Consider the following 22,288-nt stretch of genomic DNA (forward strand, 5'->3'; position numbering starts at 1 on the left):
GCTGACAGAAACACTTTAGAGGATTAATAGAGGGTTAGTAAATCCTTTTCAAGAGGGTAGATATAGAAAACAAGTTCATTCACAAAATTAATTCCTGAGGCGAGGAGAGAGAGGCAGTAGTCCCGCTCTTATTTGAAGTGTCTGAGGGCATGGTGTCAGCTCCCATGCACTAATGAACTCTGCTGCTAGTCACTTACCTCTTAGAAACAGGAAAAAAGGGAATCCGACAGCTCTCGCCAGAACCCAAAACCACGAGTATGGGTTCATTTAAAGCTCCACATTAAAGCCCTGACATCCTGAGAGATTAGCAGAGAGCACACAAACCCCCTCCAGGCTGATTTGCACCAGGTGGGAGGAGGAAAACTCAGAAAAGTCACATCTTAATAAGACATCTATGTTACCCGAGTTCCCAAACTCACACTGGAGCCTGATGTTGTAAGATCTCGCTTGGTGGAAGTGGGTAAGTGGATAAGACGAGGACATTCAAGCGAACTCAGTTCTGAGTAGAAAATGGTTTTATTTCTTTTATCAAGATCAGACACCAACTGTGACACATGGGGTTGTTTTAAGTATCAGATCAAAACAGATGTGTATGCAACTGTCCCCTTAAATGAAACACGCTTTCTACTTGTTGAAATTTGAGCACTTGATCATATTCTATCCTTTATATTTATTACATAGAATGAAATGAAAACAAAGGCAAAATAAGGGAATTAGAAAAAAAAAAGACATTCCAGTTGTTTTTGAGTAGCGACACTAAAAACACAATCAAACAAGACAGTCAAAAATCTTCCCATCGTCACACATCCCCAATCACAGCATTACAGAAAGATGTGCTCAGAGTTGGCAACTCAAACCTGCAGAGTGGACTAACGTACAGCAGTCCAGTCCTGCATGGCACCAGAGGCTGTTCAGGATGAACAGTTCAGTCCTGATTGGTTTACTTTTCACACATATATACATACACGTTTTTGTTTTTTTTTAAGGAGTGCTTTCCATGGTTTATGATTACACCTGTGTCTTTCTCTGCAATGCAAGAGATCAGCTGTAGTGGTTAAAGCAGCAGCCATAATTTCAGTTACAGTCACGTCAGTAGAACAAACATCTTCACCCTGTTTCCCAAAGTTTGAAGCTACACCCCTAACATCGCAAATAAATCTCAACAGGCAAATCATTAAAAGGAAAACGTTACATGACGTCATTTCAAACCCCAAACCTTTTCATCTTTATCTACCGTCGAAGGCAAAAATAAATCTACAGACTACAAAGTATCTTTTATTTACATGTAAGAAAAACTTAATCTTAACTAAAAATTGGTTATTACTGTCAAAAGGTGGCATTTATGGCGAGAGGCGAACTCAAAGTGCAGAGTCAGTGATTATGAATTAAGGGCAGAGATGAGGTACGGTAGGTTTTCTTGGCCACAATTAGGAGGCACAGAGGCAACAAGAAATTAGGACTACGACGAGGGAAATGCAGAAATGTGGCAACAGGAAAAATATCAGACTGGTTACGTAGGCATTCATCCTGATGAGTGGGAATCTAAGAGGGTCTTTGGGTCAGTCGTGTGGACAAAGTGCGTGCCGGACTCGACACTGTCCGACAGTTCTGTTGCCGAAGGCCAAAGGGAGGAGGAGGGGGAGTAGTGTCTTTGGATGGGTGAACAGAACCGCCTGCTGCTCAGTTTCCAGAATAAAGATCCACAGTGCTGGAGCTGAGCCCTCGGCTCTCCCTGAAATAACTGCCCCCTCGATTCTGACAAGGAAACAACACAGGTTCAAGTGGAGCATTCAAAAATAAATAAATACAACAACAAAATGCAAATCTTTACAAAAACTGATCATCACCTGGAACGTTTCATCGCTGGATTTGTTCAGATAATTCAAGGAAGAGGCTCGCTTCATACTGATGGACAAAGAAAACAAAGATTAGGTATTTGTTTCTTTGAGAGGAGAGCACACACACAAATCCAGGCCTGACCACGTTTGGGGAGTAAATGTCCAATAAACTGTGACCTGCTAATTAAATTCAGTGGAGGTAAACTGCACTAAGAACATATGTTGAAAGGTTTAATATGGCTTATCAAGTGAAGGGCTCTGTGGTGTCATTAAGACTAGAAAACCCCTCTGAGAACTTGTAGCAGTGCATTTCTTTGGAATCATTTATAAAGCAAAACATCCATCACAAGAGAGGATAAGCTTGAGTTATTACTTGGTGCTGCGAGGTTCAGGCGGTACGTTGCCCTGCAGTTTCTTCACCAGCATCTCGCTGCTGCGACGCAAAACATCCCTGAGCTTCCCCAGAGAGCCGCTGCGATAGAGGGTTCCACTGCCATCCTGCAGACACACACAGATGCTCATTAGCTCATCCACACTCCCAGCTGCAAACATGCCTGTTCTTATCATTAACCAGTAATCATCAATTATCAAGATGCATGTTTGTGTTTCGCTTGAGTCATGTAGCACATCACGACGCGTTATAGTCAGCTGCTCCCAGCCAAACGACGTGTTCGTGGTGCCTCACACAATTTAATTAGGTGTCACAGAGTTGTTCACACGGAGCTGGAAACATCTATCCAGAATCAGTCAACTTCCATCTACATGCAAATCTTTATAAGTAGTAGTAGTATACAGTTTGATCCAAAGGTTGTGCTGAGTGCCATATATATATATATCTATATATATATAGATATATATAGATAGATAGATAGAGAGAGAGAGAGAGAGAGAGAGAGAGAGAGAGAGAGAGAGAGAGAGTCATTATTAACACATGGCACAACATTTTCATTGAGACAATTGGCTTTTGCTGCTTTTCTTTACATTTTGTGACACCTGTGCACTCATTACTTCACTCCCACATATAGAGATCTGTTGTATCGTCGCTGGTTTGGTTCATTAGGAAAACAAACATGAAACTTCGTGTTGGAAGGAAATCGGCAACCTTGCAGTCTGATAAATTGAATAATCTGAAGTTCATTTTCAGAAAAAAGAAAGCAGAGATTGATTTTAAGAACATATGTAACCATGGTTACACGAGTGGAGTAGATACGCAGTTTTAGGTTTCTGGGACTCGGTAACACAGCAAACCTTTGATGGTCTTCATACCCAAACTGTGAAACACTTCTACATAAGCCAAATAGAAAACAGTGTAACCAGTTTAATTTGTCACATTTGCCTTAAATTAATAGCTTTACTTGCATGTTTTGCTTAAATATGACTATTTTATTTTGTCAGTAGCATACTAATAAAAATCCAGAGGTTCTATTCAAATTTAAAAATGACTTTAAAGTTAATTGCAATAATCCATCCATTCATTCATTTATTAGATTCTCGTGTGTGTTTAAGTGTAATAGCGACCAACTTGTAAAGTGTCTGTTTTAATTTCTAATCAGCAAATACAACATGTACTTGTCTTGCTTTCCCAGTGTGCCCTTTTCTCCTTGAGGTGACTGCTGTTGTGATTTGGTGCAATATAAACAAAACTGAACTTTTTCTATAAAGTGGCCGTCACAATGCACTACTACAGGAGCACCAGCAGAGGGAGCTGTGTGTACAGATGAGATTTCTGTTGCCTGTTTGGCTCAGCAGCTGACATTAAAACCTCAAAGCAGGAGTGTGTGTCTGTTTGCATCAGAAGCAGAGAAAAGACAGACTTCACAAATGGAAAAACTTTATTTGAGAATACCAACAAGTGTCGATGCAATAACCTTCACAATGCAGAATGGTAATTATAATGCAATCCTACTTACTAAGTGCGTTATAGACTTTTCCATTTATGTTCTTTAGGAAACTGAAAGTCACACTACATATGTCGAGAACAGACAGTTCAATAAATAAGCATTCCACTAACACAACAATATTGCCATAATTATGTGATGGACACAGTCTTTTATTATTTATTTATTTTGTTCATAGTTGCATTAGAAGTATAGGTGTTCGCATGGGAAGGAATGAAGAATCAAGGCGAGTAGCATGATGAAAAGCCATATAGTGAATGCACTTGTCAACTATAAATACAGCCTACTATTACACTTCCAAGATGTTAAATCATTTACATTCAGTTAGTTAAACATCTGAAATAACATGTTGATCTCGAGGAAACACTCGCACTGTACTCCTGGTGTCTAAAAACATGATTCACCGACTGTTTACTTGCAAACAACTGTGTGAGAAAAAGTCCATTAAACTCTGTGTTCAAAATACAGCATCCATAGCCAGAGTGGGCGCTGCGACTGTACCACCGAAAACATACACACGAATACACACTACAACTACTGTAGGATCCAGGTTTCTGTTGATTTACGATGCTAGCCTCTACTCCTACACCAACAGATCAAGGCAATTGTGGGCATTTATGCCCATTTATTAAACTATATAGAGATCACTCAGGTGGCCAGTGTTTGTGCTAGTAGGTCTCTGCTATTGTATGGGCTTTACAGCGTCAGCCAATGTTGCCAATTCCCTTTGTAAATGCACGTGACTGTAGAGCCTTTGCTAAAGCTTGAAACAGTCACACTGAAGCTAGTAAGCAGAAGCTGAAAATAAATTACCATGGCGACACAACAGCTTGCTGTGATCTGGCTAATCTGCCATCATGTTTTGGCCTCTATCCTGTTCCGGTCCCGTCACAGCGGGCAACGCAATGTTGACATACTACTGCCTTTATATTGAGCCACATAATAATAAAGTATTTAGAAAATGTAAACAATTTCATACAAAATAAACCAAAACAAAAAATTAATAGCAAATATATCTATAAACACAAAAAAAAAAAAAAAACCCAAAACAAAATTGGCAACACTCCCTTTACTCTTCCCGCTGACTGTCAACGAGTCAAACTATACAGTACCATTCATTTTAAAACTTGTTAAGCATTTGATCGCAGGCGTTAGTTCAAACTGTCAAATACACAGTGGCAAAAAAACCAAAAAGATACAATTATGGCTAAATACAGGCACCGGGTTGGATGCTAGCTTTGATGTTAGCTGTCATTTGTTGTGCTCAAGGCAACAAACAAATTTGGAGTGAGAACAATGCAGAGTAACCGTGGAAGTTCATTATCTGTAGCGCTTTATCTGGTTATGTGCTGGAGTGATGTCTGGAGCTATTCTGCTGTTCTGCCTTGTTTCAATAAATGGCTGCTCCTCTTATGAGCCAATAAATAAATCTGCTGTGCCCCTGTGGTAAATACACATGGGTGCGAATAGAGGAAAAATGTGCGAGTTACTTCCTCACGTGGAAAGATTACACACAATGACTTTTTCTTTTTTTTCTTTTTTCTTTTTTCTGACAGAAAGAGTTGAAGCTCCGACATGGGGAAGGGGTGACGCAGGTTAGTGAGAGGGAAGGACAGGGAGAGAGAAAGTAAGGAGGAGAAACCAGAGCAGAGGTGAGAAGACCAAACGTCCCAGCAGCTGTCAGTTGAACAGGGGAGAGAGGTGACAACCAGGAGGGGGGCTTTCTGAGTCTCTGCCGCAGGAGAGGGGGGAGCATCAGGAATGGCAGAGGAGCTGTTGGACAGAGAAGGCCAGAGGGAATGACAACACACATCCTTTTGCTATTGTGTTGGGGAAGGAGAGAAGGATGGAGGAATAGTCTTGATGGCTTAGGCCTGATAAAAGAGAGAAACAGACAAAAAGAAAAAGAAAAAAAGAAGGCACACATGGTAAGATTAAGAGCTCTGGGTTGGGCTTCCTACTCTAGACATCTACGCTTTCATAAATTTCCTCTGTCCTGCACTAGATTCAGTAACTTCCTGCAGATTGGAGGCTGATTATAGTTTTTCTAAACCCTAATTTAGTAAACAGTAAATGACACGGGAGCATCAGGCTCTGATTCTCTCTGAAAGATTACATCTGTCTTAGATGCTACACTAGCAGGTCAGCGATGCAGTAGGTGCTGGCTGCAGTCACCGTGACTCAGCTGTTTTTCTTTCCTCTTGGGGTACCAGAAAGGCTGAACTTGGCACACAGTGCCCAGCCGGTGACTGTGCACTGCAGACGTGAGACATCCGTAAGCAGCAGCACCGAAATGGGAATACTTCGATAACTATCACACTGATGTTGGGACATGAATAAACCTAAGTAGTATACATTTCACAGAAGCTGAATCTAACACACGATCCTCCACCTACGTCCTCACCTGACTAACAAACTGATCTATTCTACTCATCGAGTACCTAAATACCAACCCACCCAAGCTTATTGTGTGGAGAGGGGGAGAGTACAATCCACTGAATGAGAAGAGCAAATTTGACTGACAGGCTGATTGGTTGTCATGGCAAGAGGAATCAACATGGAAGCACGTTATTGACAAACACAAGGGGGGGAGGGGGGATGAGAAAAAAAAAAGTCAGAAGGTGAAATCTGGAAAACATGCAAACTAAAAAGGCAGCACATTAAAGCAGACCACTTGCAGACACACAGGAAGTGGAATCATGCATTTTTTTTTTAAAAAAAAAAAGAGCCACACATACACGTCAGTAATTAACCTGTACACAAGCACAAACACGCTGATAAGCTGTCGTCTCACTGTTACTTCCTAGACAAGGGCACACTTTGATAGCAAAACAGGAAGTGCTTTTTCAGACATCTCAAGCATGTAAACAACTTCCACAACGTTAATGACACAGCAGACTGAGTGCAGAAGAAAGAGGAGATGAGACTTTAAGCAAAGTAGGTGAGTGACAGCTCTGTGAACCACATCACCACGCGGCAAAGTAGACTCTTTCCTACACTAATCTTTGAAAGACAAAATAACCATTTTAAGCTGTGTAAAATGAATGGATGGATGGAATTTGTTATAAATAAAAACAAAACTTGCTTAGTTGAAAAGCAGAAGTTAACATGACTAGAAAATAGTCAGAAAAAGCATGAGAATGTCATGAATATATTTTCTGTCTGAACTGAGTCAGTTTAACTCCTGCTGCTATAGCTACACGCTGGCTAATGAAATGCAGGCGCACAAACACACGCACACACGCAATTCTCTGGATGCCAGGCCATGTTTCAAAGACAGACAGGTGCACGCTCAGATGCAGATACACATGCCGTTAACATTTGCTGCAGTGCGCCGTGAAGCAGTGTGGAGTAGCCGTGTTACGCTTATGAACATGTGCAGAGCAGCAGACATCAGGTTAAAAAAAACGAAAAGACACTTCTCAACCAAGTGAAAACACACTAAACACATGACGTGCGTTAGTGTGTGTTGTTAAGGGGAGGGGAGGCCCAGCGGGCTGGCATTGCTGCATGCATGTTTGGACTGGGTTGGTGCAGTGGAGGGCGTGGCTGCACTTAAGTGAGGGTGAGGCACAGGCTCAGATGAGGCATCCCTGCCAACGCTCTCATGCCTTATGCAAGTCTCATTATTTGGGGGTGAACTGTGCCCCAGCAACAGCGGTGCCAATTTGACTGCATAGAGCGCCATGTTTTATAGCCTATTTTCTAACTGTAAAAGGCCAAAAGTGCAGCTAACAGCCAGAGTGAACATTACAATGAGGCAATAAAGCAGCAGGATGAACTCTTACATATCAGCCACTCAGATTACTGAGCAGAGGGACAAGCACCGACGATATCAGGAACCTTGTCAGTTGTGCTTAATGGCGGAAACATGACACATCCTATTAGAAATTTAGACAGGCTATATCTCTGAGCATATGAATGTTTAATGTGTTGCCAGGGTGCCACAGTCTAAACCTGTGCCTCATAGTTACTCCTTCACTTGTGCAAAAGCATCGCCAGAAAAACAGCCTTATTAAAAAGGTTAACATGGAGTCCAAAACTGAGTTTTGATGCTGTCAAAATAAAGAGTGGGTCAGCATGCCAAGACACTCAATCAGCGTTACACTTTGAACTTGCAGCTAAATCTCATGGTGGTATATTTACAGGGAGATGATGGACTGGTACAGGTATAGCTCACTGGGTGTAGCCAAAAATCGAGAACAGGCTTTTGAGTGGGTAATCCACTAAATCAAAATAAAGTGTGCTTCAATGTGATGACTCACATGCTTACAAGGTCATCCAGGTGATTTTGAACAGTCTCGACTCATTGAGGACTTCCTGACTGGCTCTGAGCCAGCGGAGTCGGTGTCCTCACTGCACTAACAGAAAGGAATCCTCTTGGCTCTCCTTTTAAACACATAACACGTTTTTGTCCTTTATTCTGAGCGTCCTGTACCAGTACACCCTCTCTGTGATATTACCAACACAGCCTCGTTTTTTCCAGAGAGGCCAGTGGACATGTTGACTCAACCGTAGTGGATTTGTACTCACCCCGTTCCACTCCACGCCCATACTCACTTCCTCGCCGGTCTCAGAGCCGCTCTCATACTTAACGCTGGTGAGACTGTCCCTGCTCCTCCGCCTGTCGCCCTCTGTATCTTTCAGGATCTCCACCACACGTGTCTGGTGGATGGGGTCGATGCCCTGATGGGTGCAACACACAGATGCAAGAAGAAAAAACAAAACAAAACAAAAAAAAAAAAAGTCAGAAGTAGCACTGATGTAGCCGTCAGCATGTCAATATTGGCAGGAGTGCAAAGTTAAATGGAGGAATTAAACGTGATTTCATGTTTCCTTTCCCCTATTAATGCTTTCAAAGCACTGGGACACGTTTTAAATGACTGTGAGATGGGGGTGATGTTAGGGGAGAGAAGTGGAGGCTCTAGTTAGAGACAAATCAACTTACTGTGTTGCTCTGGATCCATAGCAATGTAGGGAAAGGGAAAGAAATATCATGAGATTCACTGTGCTAACATGGGGAACATATTACTATTTTCACTTAGAAAACGATGCTGACCTGCTTGCGAGACCTCGCAGCGCACTCTTCCAGAGTCTCAGCAGCTTCTAGCTTGCCCTGGCGGCGGTACAGAGCCCCCAGGTTCCTCAAGGTGGTGTTTACTGTAGGGCTGGATGCACAGGAAAGTTTCGTTATTTGAATCTGAACAAAGCAAATAAAGTAAGTTACATAAGTTACACAAGTCTAAAATAATAATTCTTTACAAAAAAAGCTTCCGATACAAGTTAGTGACATACAAAGCAAATAAAATAATTAATTTCTGTCTTTGTCACGTGACCATGTTGTAAAAAACACTCTTATCAGTCTCCGCCTCACCTATTGACTTTGCAGGCCTTGTACCAGCCTCCGTACTCTCCGTATGGAGTATTGTCTCTGTGCCTGCCCTGGAAGTAAATAAGAGAGAAGAGGAAGAAAAACGTGAAGGGGTGTGGTTCAAATGAATGAGCAATATTGTGTTCCTGTGTTTACTTTTAACTATCATTTAACTTCCGGGGATTAGTTCAAGGATTGCATTTCTTTTATAACGAAGTGGCATGCTTTCCTCATTTCTCAGCCTTGTGTTAGAAAAGCTGTTTGAAACAGGTTTTGTTTGTTTAGCTTTTACTCAAATTCACGCGAGGACGGTTACAGAGAGCCGCTCACCTTGCTCTCCTCCCTTTCCTCGGCATGCATCCAGATGGGCTTGTTGTCAGCTGCAGACAGACAGGAGAGATGGTGTATACACTGGGATTTGAAATAATTAGCCTCATGCCTGGAAAAGTGAAATCAGCTACTGGGTGACAAGGGTTTCTTAATAGGTGCGCCAAATCTACCCGTGCGGCGGAAGAGTGAACGTGTGTCGCTTTGGCTAAAGAGTGAACCTGGAAACATATGTGACTGAGCCATTCCAGAAGGAGGCAGAGCTGCGATGGGGTAAAGGAATTAATAAGTATTCAAGTGCTGTACCGCCACCAGTGGGTCAAAACTGAATGTGGGTTCAATGGGTTATTCCAGTTACTACCATAGTGGATTTTATAACATTTCTGAGGCTACATATTTTTCCAAGTATTCACCAGAATCCATCTACGATTTTAGACTGCTGTCACAGTAGATCTTCAGACCAAGCATTGAAAAAGTCAAGCATTTTAACCATTTAAGCCAACAGAAACAGGAAGTGAGGTCATGACTCTGAGGAAAGTCTAGCAGCCATCTTGCTGACACCCTGGGGCAGTTACTTATACTTATAACTCTGTGCATGTGCGAGCACATCAAATATTGGGCTGAGGTGGTATAAAGAAGGGAATTTATTTATGACATTTTGTTTGCAAACTTGCAAATCATTTAAAAGATAATTACTGGTTTAGTCAAACATCTGCACCTACTTGCTGTGCTGGTGGTTTAGTAATACAGTAGAGTGAGAGCGTAACAGCTTTAATAAATTTACTGCAGATTCGTCCCCAAACAAATTACAGACAGTACAAAAGCACCATTAAAGTTGTTTTGTTGTAGAGTGAAAGACGTTACTACTGTTGAGGTAATAAAGACAAAGATGATAAAACATGATTATTGCATAAAGTGCTGCCACCTTTAGAAGAATATTTATCGTTAACTGTTGTTGCTTCAAGTTGCGTCACCTTAACCTTCAAAGCACTTCGGTATTAAAAAAAAAGAAAAGAAAAAAAATCTTACAATATTATCAAGGTAAGTGACACACAAAGAATAAACCTCTCTGAAAAAGTTGGATGCTTTTGTCAAAGGCGTCAGAGCGCTGCTTTGTGCCAAGTGACTTTTATTCCTTTTTCAAAGCAGTCAGTCTAATCCATGGAGGAAAGCCAACAAAAAGGCTTACTTTAAACCAAAAGAGAAGAAAATTGCAAGAGTTCATCTTTCAAAGCAAACTCCTTATTTCTTCAGAAAGATCGAGTCCTCTGAATGGTGAAGCTTGGTACCGTGCTTAGACACAAGTCCACTTTTTAACCACCTGTCCATCACTGCTCGCTGGTGTGGCACAAACAGTGGATGGATAAGAAAAGTGAAAAACAACAACAAAATAATGCTGAATTACTGAGCTGCAGTTCTCCTGGGATCATTTTATAGTCATTCACTGGTAAGAATAAAAATTCTCATTTGTACTAATAGAATTAAACATTTACTGCTATACATGCAAGCTCCAGTAGCCATTATATGACCTTACCATCAACAGATCCAAATTCTTTCTCATGAGCACGAGTCAGGATCTCTTTGTAGAGAATCTCAGCCTCCTTGTATTTCCCCTGTTTGAGAAAGCAGGATGCCTGAAGAACAAAGAGGTAAAAGGGGATTTTAGTGTTGAACCAAATGGGCTTACTGGCTCAGATTTTGCCTCCCTAGCTGTACATAAATTCTCTCCATCATCAGTGAGGCAGTGAGAACATAAGTGAAAAGGAAAGCCTTGAAGATGCAGCAGAACAGCAGATAAAAGACTACTAACCTTGTGCTCTTTAAGCAACGCTAAGTGACACGAAACAGTTCTTTAAACACCTTTTGAGGTGACAAATCTTATGCTGCAAGAGTAAATTGATTGCTGACTTTTATAAAAAGCTTGTGCTGAAGTAAGTAGTGTCCTTTTGGAAGAAAAAGGGAGGGAAAAAAAAAAAAAAATCATCAGTTGAGTTTAAAAGACATTTCAAGTGGAATCTTTGCAGGCTGGCACCAATATACAAGCTCAACACCCCCGCAGAGACAAAGGCTGACAGAACAAATGATCGAGTCTGTTGGCAATCAAAGCAGACTCTGCCTGTGTTTACCTCGTTACACTCACAGCTCAACAGAGACTGCGGTTCTTATCAACAAGTACAGCATTAGAAGTGAAAGGTTTGAAAGGAAGACGAGAAAAAGGACTATGCGAGTGGATTTCGTGTCAACTTCTCGCTCACCAGGTTGTTCTTGGTTTTGGCCACATTTGGATCATCTGGGCCCAGCCTGGACTCGTAGATCTCCAGAGCACGACAGTAGTAATATTCCACCTCCTCATATTTGCCCTGATTCTGACACAGCAGGGCCAGGTTGTTCAGCTGTTTGGCCACATCTGGGTGGTCCTTCCCCAGGACCTGAAGGATATCAGAAAAGTATATGTTCAGGTTGTCTTTCTACCTCAGTGCATCTCTCCTTTCTACAGCTCCAAATCCTGTTGCTGCTTTCACCAGGCAGCACGTCAGCCTGCTGCAGGCACTCAGGAGATCTAATAAAAGGCTGGCCGATCAATAGCGAGGCTACAGAATAGAGCTTTCAGGCAAAGAGAGACTCTTTGTACCATGCTGAGCTCGGTAGTTTTGTCATGTCTCCTATCCATCTCCTTCCTCGCTCCCCCAACGCCTGCTATCCATTTTCAGCTGCGCTCTCAATTAAACCCTAATTCCCTGCTGACAAAGGAATGGCCCCCAGTGGAAACTTCACAGACAATTTAAGAAAATCATTTGCTCTTTTTCCTATTTATAGTAGCTGGTATTACACTAGCTTTGACTGACATTTTGGAAATGTTACCACTGTTAATTACTTTATAACAATGGGCTAATTGTTCACTGGTTTAGCCTTGAGATGAGACCTCGATAGCAGTGCCCTGCTGGTGCAATCCAGGGATATGGCCTACCTTTTCTCTGATCTCTAGAGCTCTCTTACACAGAGGCTCGGCCTCCTTGTACTTCCCTCTCTTTCCATACAGCACGGCCAAGTTATTCAGGGTCGCAGCAACCTGGAAAAAAAATAAATAAATAAAAACCGGAATGACTGTACTGGCAGGTTAGATTTCAAAATTCACTGTTTTCAAGGAATTATCATAGTCCGAAAATGTATGCTGTTCAGTGTTCTCAGAAAAACCTAGATAGTAACTGCCTTGTGACAAACTGCAAAGACCACAGAGCAGCAGAGCTTTACAGGCTTCCTTTAGGCTTTGTGGGGAGTTTTAGTGCTTCGGTGTTAGTAGTCTTACAAATCTGTGCACAAAAAGGAAACTGTGTCTTCTAAAGTTTCCCTTTTGGTTGCTGTATTAAAACTGCAAGGATTCAATGGTTAATGCCGGATGTACAGGCAGACACTGAACACTGATGACTGATCTCTTCAAGCCTGCAGCAGGCACATGGTCAAAAATCCATACTTTAATAGTCGGAAAAATCTATACAGGCTGATTGAGTAGGACAGTAAAAAGAATATTGCCTTCCTATTGAGTCTTTGGGAGTTATGAACAAACAAAAGATAACTAATCTGATCTGTCTAAACATGGATGAGTCCATATGAAGATATGGTAGCCATGGCAACCGTGAAGTCTTACAGCAGGATGGTCCTTGCCCAGAGTTTTCTCACGGATGGATAGAGCATCGTTGAGCAGATGGGCTGCCTCTTTGTATTTATTCTGATCCCTGTGCAAAGGAGAAACAGAACACCATGTGTAGCTCAACAGATAAAACAGGATACATGGCAACGAAAAGCCAAACACAATATGTTTTCTGACCTATACACCAAAGCCAAGATATTGAGCATGGTGGCCACATCAGGGTGATCATGCCCTGAGGTCTTCTCCAGGTCCTCCAAAGCTTGCTTGCACAGGGGCACGGCCACCTCGTACCTGCCCTGAGAGGCATACTGGATGACCAGGTTGTGCAAGGTTCTCAGACGGGCTGGGATCTCATAGCCTCCCTGCTGGGCCGCAACCACGGCTGCACTGTTATGTTGGTGCTGCACTGTGGGGGAGAAAGGAAAGATGCAAAATCAAAAGGTCAGATTGGCTCTAGTGAGTAGAAAAGTGGATCACACACCACTGTCCTGGAATAAGGTAGCCAGGTTATTTTACTCTGAGATGATGCAGGCCACAATTTATTCAATATTATCCCGACAGCAAACCAAGAAAGACAGCTCGCTCTTATTCAAAGAATCTGATGAGTTGTGGTTGGTGTTGGTTCTTACTTCCTTGGCCGTGCTCCTCCTCATCATTGGGGAAAAGGTCATCCAGGGAGTCCTTTGGTGTTTCTCTGTCTTTCTCCTCCTGCTGAGAGGATGAAAAACCAGTCATTCAGACTCTCTAACAAACAACAGGTATAATTCAAGAGTTGCCTTTATCAGACATGTGAAATGTGTGTTGACGTCTAACAGGGAGAGATGAGGCAAGCCTGATATTTGTAAATCTCAGAGTGGAGAAGATTTCATTTACTGTCATCCTTAATGATACCTCACAAACAGAGAGTAAATTTCAAAGTTGAACAACAACTGGGATGGGAACATTAAACAGACTATTCAAGAATTATTTCCCCTTGAAAGGATAAATGGGATTTTAAGGATAAACTGTACTCATCCACGTTCACTAAAAGATTGCTTTAATGTGGAAAATGGAAGACAAAAAAAACCAAACTTTCCAGCTCTAGCTGGATGGGCTGCTGCTGAGTTAAGCAGTTAGAGGCTGTAATAATCTGTATCCACTATCTGTGACTAACAATATGGTTAGAAAATAGAGAGATTTATCCTTGACACCAGATCAATGGGGACCACACCAGAATGGCTCATTCCAGGAAGGAATGCAAAGTCTTCTTGCTGTAACGAAAACAGTGAGGTTTTTTTTCTTCTTGCGGCCAATTATGCTGACAGTTTCGCGTCCTTCAGAGTTATATCAGCAATTATAAGAAAAACAAAAGTCTTTTTCCATTTCCCTTCTCAGGCTAAATCCAACTTGAATCTATTTAGCTGAAAATGTTCTCGTTAACAAGATAAATAAGGACGAATATATTTCCTACATTCCTCTTGCAATACAGACCATATACACACAAAAATGTACCAATCTAATCCCACATTAAGGCCTATAATATTTGTATAACCATTACTTACAGTGGGTGAGACATCTTCATCGTATTTTTTGAGCTGGTTCATGAACTCCAGGTGCTTCTTCTCCTCTTCCAGCTGGGCCACGCTCTGTTCACTCTTCTGCAGCTTCTGCTGGGTGTTGGCCAGCTCATCGCGCAACCACTGGTTCTCCTGGCAAAGCCTCCTCACCTGTGCGCGCAGCTTCTGCTTTTCCGACTCCACCGCGTTCAAGTGGTTGGACAGGGCCATCATCACCTGGGATAGAGACAACATTGAACAGCAGCGTTATTTATCAAGGACAAAATGTTACGGTGACGGGGCGGCAGGGTATAAACTGGGTCTGAATTTCAGTGAATCATGATCACAGCACAGGCTCAGTATAGAATGAGGAAGCTGTGAGGAAGAAGGAACAGCCAAAGAAGATAATAACACAAATCTGCCACTTTAGAAACCCTTCTGTTTGTCTGACAACTCTGATATTAGAAATTGGAACCAATTTTATTTCACACACAAATTTTTCTTTCACTCATATCATCAGTGTGGTTAAACTGAATCTGCTCTTTAGGTTTAAACATACAATTCTGTAAATCCTCGTAACTTCTCAGTCATACCTGTGCTTCTCCCAAGCCCAGTTCAATCATCTCCACTGACTTGCGGAGAAGATTGGACTTCTCGTGCACCAGGTTGGCCTCTTCATCCTTCTTTAGGCACTTGATGGTCTCCAGGAGGCTGTGAAGGATGGAGTTATGCTCATTCTTCAGGGCCTCGAGACCTTGGATCACGAGCTTTGTGTTCGAGATGATCTCCTCCTGAGAAAGCTTCTCCAGCTTCTCTTCCCGTGGGTACACCATAGTGGACATCTTTTTAGCTCAGGGAAACCTGGAAAAGACGGGAGGAAAAGTCTCAGTACAGTTCCTCTCTTTAACCAAATGCATCTTTAGTTTTTAATGATCATTTGCACAATTAGCATTTAAGGCATTCTCTGCTTATGTCACAGGAAAGCAGACATTGTTTCAGTTTAAAAATCATAAATGTCTGACCTTCATAGGCCTTCCTAATTCTGACAGATGCCACATCATATCTACTCTGCTAATAAGATCACGGCATCATCCTGCAGCAAGGTGATGGCCATAAAAGGGGAAATGAATGCATGTTTATTGCTACAGCTCAGATTAGAGATTCAAATTTCATAAGAGAAGTACGTCAGCAGTTGTATAAGCACACAAATTGAACACAAATAGAATCTATACAGCTAAACATAAGAAAGAAGGGTGGCTACATAAAACATACATATAGTGCCTAGCTGAGAGCCATGGGACACATCATGCTGATGGAGTGACTGCTGGGACTTGGCACCTATAATAAGCTCAGGCTGGGAGCAGGGCTGCAGCTCGCTGTGTAACACAGGGCACACAGATGCTGCAGTATGGTTTCTCTCTGGTGCCAGCACCCAAACAGAGGCCAGCCATGCTGGATGCATGATTCACTGACGACTGAAGGAGAGAATGATGTAGCAAAAGCTTCAGCAACACAGCAGCTGGCCAAGTCGACAGATTTTAAAAACACCTCTGCAAGTTAGTAATTTGATGGTCGTTTTTAGAAATGTCAGCCCTCGGGCGAGTCCATGGAACACTTTACCTAAATAACATAAAGATAACTTATGACTCAATGAGCCACATCACTACTGGCTACATCATGCAAATGTCAGTGCAAAACGCAGCCCTGCCCTTCCAGCTGGGGTGCAGCCAGTGTTGGAACTACTGCATTCTGCATTTTAACAGCATTGAGGAGAAATAGTTAAGGAAAAAAAGGGGGCTTGCAGTAACAAAAACACCAGCTGAAACCAATCCGCCTTAAAAAAATAAATAAATAAAAATACACCATTAGTGAGCCACTCCCTTCTTTACCACTTCCAATTGTCTTTTAAAGCGGCAGAGAAAATAAACAGACTAAAAACAGGCCCAAAGAACTGCAGTGAAGAGCTCTTTATTTTGCACTGTGACAACAGGAAGCATGATGGCGGGGGGCGTATTTGGCTTAATTCAGGCACAACCATTAATGAGTTATCAAGATAGTTGCTGATTAATTTCTCTTGGTGGACTAATCGCTGCTTTCTTATGCCCTTAAACCTCCTGTAAAGATGACTTTATCTGCTTGCATATTCTCAGAGGACTTTGACTCAGCTTTAAATCAAACATGGTAAACAAACCCAGCTGGTTTACTGCTAGTTTTGGGCAATCATGTCCCTCCTATGCATGTCACATCATGTAACTGCAGCTGGGCTCTGTCATGGGGGTGTTATTCATTATACTAATATGTACCACGCCGAACAGCCAGCCAGGGGCCAGCTGCTGTACTTGCCTAGTGGACAACTGAATGCCAATGAGCCTGTGGAAAGCAACAAAATAAGCAACTGCTGGGGTCTCCGGCTGGGCAGGAGAGCAGCAGGGGTTAATAAGAGACGGGTGACCTAACACTATTTTATATGTTATGGGAGGACACAGAACGGTCTTAATTCTCCCCACCACCCATTTTTCTCTAATTAAAACATCTGCTATCCTCATGAATCCGACAGATTAAATTAATTTGCAAATTCAAAACATGCAAAAAAAAAGCAAAATTTATCTCTAGGGAGAGAGGGATAAGCTTTTCTGTTAAATGCCTGAACTCTCTGCACAGCCCAGGTAAAGCAGGAAGCCATTTGTTTAAGCTGTTAAAACACTTCAACAATGGTATTTAGCAATGCTGAGCTTATTAGCTATGGTACCACGAGGGGAGCACGCTCGACTTCATATATAACCACCTCTCTATACTTATTCTAATCAGGGAGCAGTACAATGGAAAATTCAAAGAGAAAGTCAATCTCTTAAGAGAAGCCCCTTTTCTATCCCAAACTGACTGAACTCTGATTAAAAGTACAAAAGCAATCCAACAGAAATATTGACTCTGTAGTTTTGTATTTGGTGCTGGCTTAGAACTGCTTTCATATTCAAATATACATTATATAATACGCATTATAAAATCTAATAATAAGCCGTTAGAAGATAAGGGTTTTAGAAGGCCAAAGCAAACATGAAAGCGAACAGAAAAGACTCAAAACAAAAACAAAACAAAAAACAAAAACCCTTATTCAGTTCCATGAAACTCAAATGCCAAAAACAAATCAACTAGAACTTCTATTTGCACGATCAAAAGAGATGCCAAAGAACTGAGGCTTCATTAAAGTCAAAGGAAAAGTTGCAGAAACCCTTACTTTGCATGAAGGCGTGTCAGACAGCTTTATATTTTTCATCTGTGCCTGCAGTCATTTGAAAGTCTGGCTGTGAGACGCCTAACTCCTGTGAGCACGATATGAAATGTTTTCTTTGAAAGATCAACACTGCTCGCAGATCAAACAGCTTATTACCCTGTAGAGCTACTCCGAGTCTCAGCTGTTTAACACCTGTATGGATGAAAGCCGGGTCTACAAGAGAAGTGCTTTCATGTGAGCCAGCATCTTTACTTTTAATAAAGCACTCCAATCAGCGAGTTTCTTTCCTCAGATGGCTAGAGTTAATATTTCCCCAAGTGTTTAAAGAGGTATATGAGAAGTCCAGCAGTCCTGTTGTTCTCTGCCCTTGGATTAATCTTTAACATTTACTTTGTTTTACGAGATCATGTGGGAGGGAAATAGCTGATATCATCAAATGGAAACACACAAATGAAGTATGCTAGCAAAATAAATGAAAGACAACACATCTAGTTTATGACCTCTTATACCAACAAAAAGGCCAACAGTGCTTTTGCGTGCCCTCATGATGCACACGTTACCATGCGCAGCAGTATACATTCACTCGATGCAGGCTTTGATACAAGTGACCTTATCACTGGGTTCAAGAATGATGAGGGTCAAGTATGACCGAAGGTTCTTCAGCTTGAGTCAGGTTGCTAGAAAATGTGTACTAGGAAAGCATTTTGAACAAAACTGCCAGCCCACAGCTACATGACCTGCCATTTCAATAAGCACACGACACGCATGAGACTAGATGCTTTAACAGACATTCATGTTGCTCCATGGTAAAGCAGATGGAGTTTTTAAGGAAACTGAGGTGGAATATAATATTTAAAAAAAGTTGTTTTTTTTCCCCCATAGGAAAATAAAAATCTGGGTATAACATACCTCATATCAGAGCGATGCACGACAAAGTCATTAAACAAAGCGACGAATAGCTGCTAAAGGCTAAAAGCCATTCATCATATTTTCTGCCGCTACAGTTTGTACCAGAAAACAAACCTGGGCTTCAGGAGCAGATCAGAACCTCACAGTTTGGCCCGGGGAAAAGCTGGTGAAATAACGTCCTCCTCCTTGAGGAAAAGCGCTACACACCAGCAAACGGCATCATAACCCTGCCCTCCTAATCCAAAGAGAGATCCTTTGTTTTTGTTTTGTTTTTTAAAAAAAACAAAAAACCCACAAACGTTCAGTGTGAAAATGAAGCGAATGGAAATGAAGCTGGACAGTAATGAGAGTGACGAATGCTAATTTTGGTGAGGATGAGGACGAGGAACTGCCTGCGGGATGATGTGACCTTCCCCAGTGCTTCGTCAGAACAACCAGCATCAGCTTGGGTGCACGTCGGGAGACGGGCCCGCCCACAGAGGGACGAAAAAAGAGTGCAGAGGAGCAGGTCAGATGGGGGAGGGAGTCATCCCGATCTAGAGCCTGCTCCTCTCCTCTATACTCATCACACACAAAGGAAGAGACCTAATGAGGCACAACAGAACAGCCTCAATGACACAGGCTCAAAATGGTCTGGCATCCTAGGAGCTCTTATATCAATACTGAGCTTATTTACATATAGCTCCTGAACATATAATACTCATCATGGCACTAAGAATGAAATGCCTCACATACTGTTTACCTTCAGCACATCAGAAAATATTTACACTGCCATGATACGTCACTCACACAGTCGCCCGAGCGATGTTCACAGGCTGACTCGTGCAGCAGGGGTGTGCAGTTGAGCACTGGATGGTTTGAATACTATGATTAAAGAAAATCATAATTCACAAACTCCAGGATCTCAACAGATGTGATGTGTGGACTTTTAACTGTGACTCACACCAGTTATATATATATATATATATATATATATATATATATATATATATATATATATATATATATATATATATATATATATATATATATATATATATATATATACAGACAGTGGCCTAAAAATAATCTGAAAAATACAAATCACAGAACAGGCATGATTTAGCTCTTGTTACCCAACTTGGACCGGGAAGACAAGTTAGATGAGTCATTCTTGAAGAAGGCTCAAAGGTCATACAACTGCAATTACAGCACTTCCCACCACGAGGCCAGTATGAGAGCAGGGAACAATGTATTGAATGAAATACAATTTCAACAGAGAGGTCGGCGTACCACGTATTGACTGGCTCATTCCCCTCTAACCAGTGGAAATCTGGGCCTAGTGCCGTCATCCAGAAGCTACAGCCTTCATTTGTCTCCATCTCCCAGGATGCCTTAAGATTCGCATTATTACTTTACTTCTCGGCCAACACCATCCTCACTCTGTATCTTTTCTCCTAACCCATCTATCATCACTACCGTCACTTGTGAAGGTAGTGCTTTCCCTGCCACTGAGATCACAACAGTGGATCAACGCAATAACCCACAACTGGCATAAATGTGCACGCTCTGCTGCCAACTTTAATTTCATATTCAGTCTTTTTGTCTGTAAGGCAGGATTAAAAACTGTCATCTTAAGAAGATGCTCTAGTCTTCTTTAAAATCGTCTGTGTTTAGTTGTAAACAATCCTACTGGCCTACCCTTTTTGAGAAAGGGTGTGATGCATACTGGGAGAGGAAAGAGGGGGGGGGGGGGCAGAGAGGAGTCAGCAACTTCCTAGCCAAACCAGTGGGAGAAGCCAACGCCATCTCCCAAGGGGACGCCTTTCCTGTCCACTTGGTGAAGTCTGACACCACCGGATTAATAATCCTTATTTCCTGCACAACAAAACAGCAATCCAACACAGTGTCGGTATCACTGTGAGAGACACAAAGGAGAGCCAGCCAACCCAGAGGGTGTGGCAGGGCCTGGAAACAACCAGCAGGGAGGTGCCACTGACTGTCCTCACTCATTCATCACTGCACAAAACCAGCTGCTGGAGGGCTGCTTCCCACTAATGGCTGTCTGACAAATGAATATGCCTGCATATTGCTAGGAATAAAGAAGAGATGTTCACTTCAGCATCGTGCCATGCCGATGAGTATTATTCAGGAAAATCAGACACCTGTGACGAGATCGCAGTTCCCCACAAACAAGCCGAGACGATAATGACGGGAAACAGCTGAAAACAGAGGCGCCATCCTAAAGTCATGGTAGTAGCAATGGCACTGCACTGCCGCTAACGTGGACAGAGAGCTCTGTGTACATTTTGACATCACTTCAAAGCGCAAAACACACCAGGTAGTCTGACATCTGACGCTTTACTAGAATAACACAATTTCATTTAGCTTTAGCCGTCCATGACATTTTCTTCTCTCACCTACCAATTTCATTATGATTTCTAAGGCCACATTTGAATTTTGATGGGTTTACTGTGTTTTTTTAATGATCGAAGACTCTTTAGTTTTGAAAGCTCTTACTGCCTACTTGCTGCCCGATCTGTGTAGAGCTCCGCTCAGCGCCCAGCTAGCTCTCAGCTAGCCAGCGATAGCGTCACCACTCCCCGGCTAAATGTCGCAAGTTCATCCTGTTCAAAGCGCAGAGCTGCTCATTTCTATACGCAGCATCTAAAATCCATGCTCCCGAAGCACACAACCACACACAAGCTCACACAAGACTAACGTTTCACGGAGGAAATACAGCTTTTCACTTACCGAGAGCTGGGACTGACGGCTAGCTCAGCCCCTTTAAATCCAAAATGTCTCCGACACGGCAGCTACCCAGAAGCCTCTGCGGCCGTGCGGCTGGCCAGACCGAGAGTGACGTCATGCTTACTTTTCGTCACTTTTCGTTTATCTATCTAATACATAACTAGAGTGACCCATATAACCCCAAGAACAACAAATGGACATAAGTGTGGCTTGTTCGTCTTAATTTTTACTTTCAAAGAAATTCCAGTACGCTATGAAAGCCCATAAATGCCTCTACAGCAGAATTCAAATGAGCATGTAGCGCCACCTGGTGGATATGAGCATTTAAACCGTAGCATAGTATGAAAACATTTTCTAGTATATTTTTGTTGAGATGATGAAGCTGAAAATATGAATTTGTTGAGGAAAAAGACACACAGACAGACAAATAGGACTCTTTCAATCACAGTATGAAGGATATTGACATAGAAATATGAAATATGTGAAATATGTGTGTTGTCAGAATGGATGAACAGTTCCTCTCCCAAGCTTTTAGAATAGAATAGAATAGAATAGAATAGAATAGAATAGAATAGAATAGAATAGTCCTGTACATGTACAACGAAATTGTGGTTGCTCCACACCAACTATGTTGGAATTAAATATAATTGGCAGACAGCAAGAATAAGTAGCATACAGGAGATATACATTCAAGAGGGATATATACAAGCAATAGAAAGGCACACATTGGAGGAAAGTTGCAAAGTGCTTGGAGGTAGTGCAAAGAAAAAGACTTGGCCTGAATAGAGTCCGTGTGTCC

General features: G+C 42.1%; 1 protein-coding gene across 10 annotated transcripts; it reads right to left on the minus strand.

Annotated features, from left to right (window-relative positions):
* Positions 1-493: 493 nt before the first annotated feature.
* On the minus strand, positions 494-21,590 carry klc1b (kinesin light chain 1b). Of its 10 annotated transcripts, none has more exons than XM_031737599.2 (17): positions 21,493-21,590; positions 15,212-15,479; positions 14,625-14,855; positions 13,713-13,791; positions 13,261-13,489; positions 13,081-13,168; positions 12,403-12,504; positions 11,690-11,863; positions 10,969-11,068; positions 9,438-9,487; positions 9,111-9,178; positions 8,796-8,904; positions 8,685-8,693; positions 8,270-8,422; positions 2,212-2,336; positions 1,848-1,905; positions 494-1,755 (listed from the first exon to the last, which is right to left on the minus strand). In XM_031737599.2, the coding sequence occupies exons 2-17, from the start codon at positions 15,458-15,460 to the stop codon at positions 1,681-1,683; spliced, it is 1,899 nt and encodes a 632-aa protein (XP_031593459.1). In that variant the 5' UTR covers positions 15,461-15,479; positions 21,493-21,590; the 3' UTR covers positions 494-1,680. The 10 variants fall into 10 exon arrangements, with proteins under 10 accessions (XP_031593459.1, XP_031593456.1, XP_031593458.1 ...); XM_031737596.2 differs by having other exon boundaries at positions 13,713-13,794; XM_031737598.2 differs by lacking the exon at positions 21,493-21,590 and adding an exon at positions 21,259-21,476 and having other exon boundaries at positions 13,713-13,794.
* Between the last annotated feature and the right edge of the window lie 698 nt (positions 21,591-22,288).

Source organism: Oreochromis aureus, linkage group 13, assembly GCF_013358895.1.
Source record: "Oreochromis aureus strain Israel breed Guangdong linkage group 13, ZZ_aureus, whole genome shotgun sequence".
NCBI lineage: Eukaryota > Metazoa > Chordata > Actinopteri > Cichliformes > Cichlidae > Oreochromis > Oreochromis aureus.

Excerpts from the sequence above, each read along its gene's own strand:
- klc1b (XM_031737596.2), bottom strand. The coding sequence starts at position 15,460 with ATGTCCACTATGGTGTACCCACGGGAAGAGAAGCTGGAGAAGCTTTCT. Across the intron at positions 13,169-13,260 it reads ATCTTGGCTTTGGTGTATAG|GGATCAGAATAAATACAAAG; the intron begins GTCAGAAAACAT and ends TCCTTTGCACAG. Across the intron at positions 11,069-11,689 it reads CCAAAACCAAGAACAACCTG|GCATCCTGCTTTCTCAAACA; the intron begins GTGAGCGAGAAG and ends TTTGTTCTTCAG.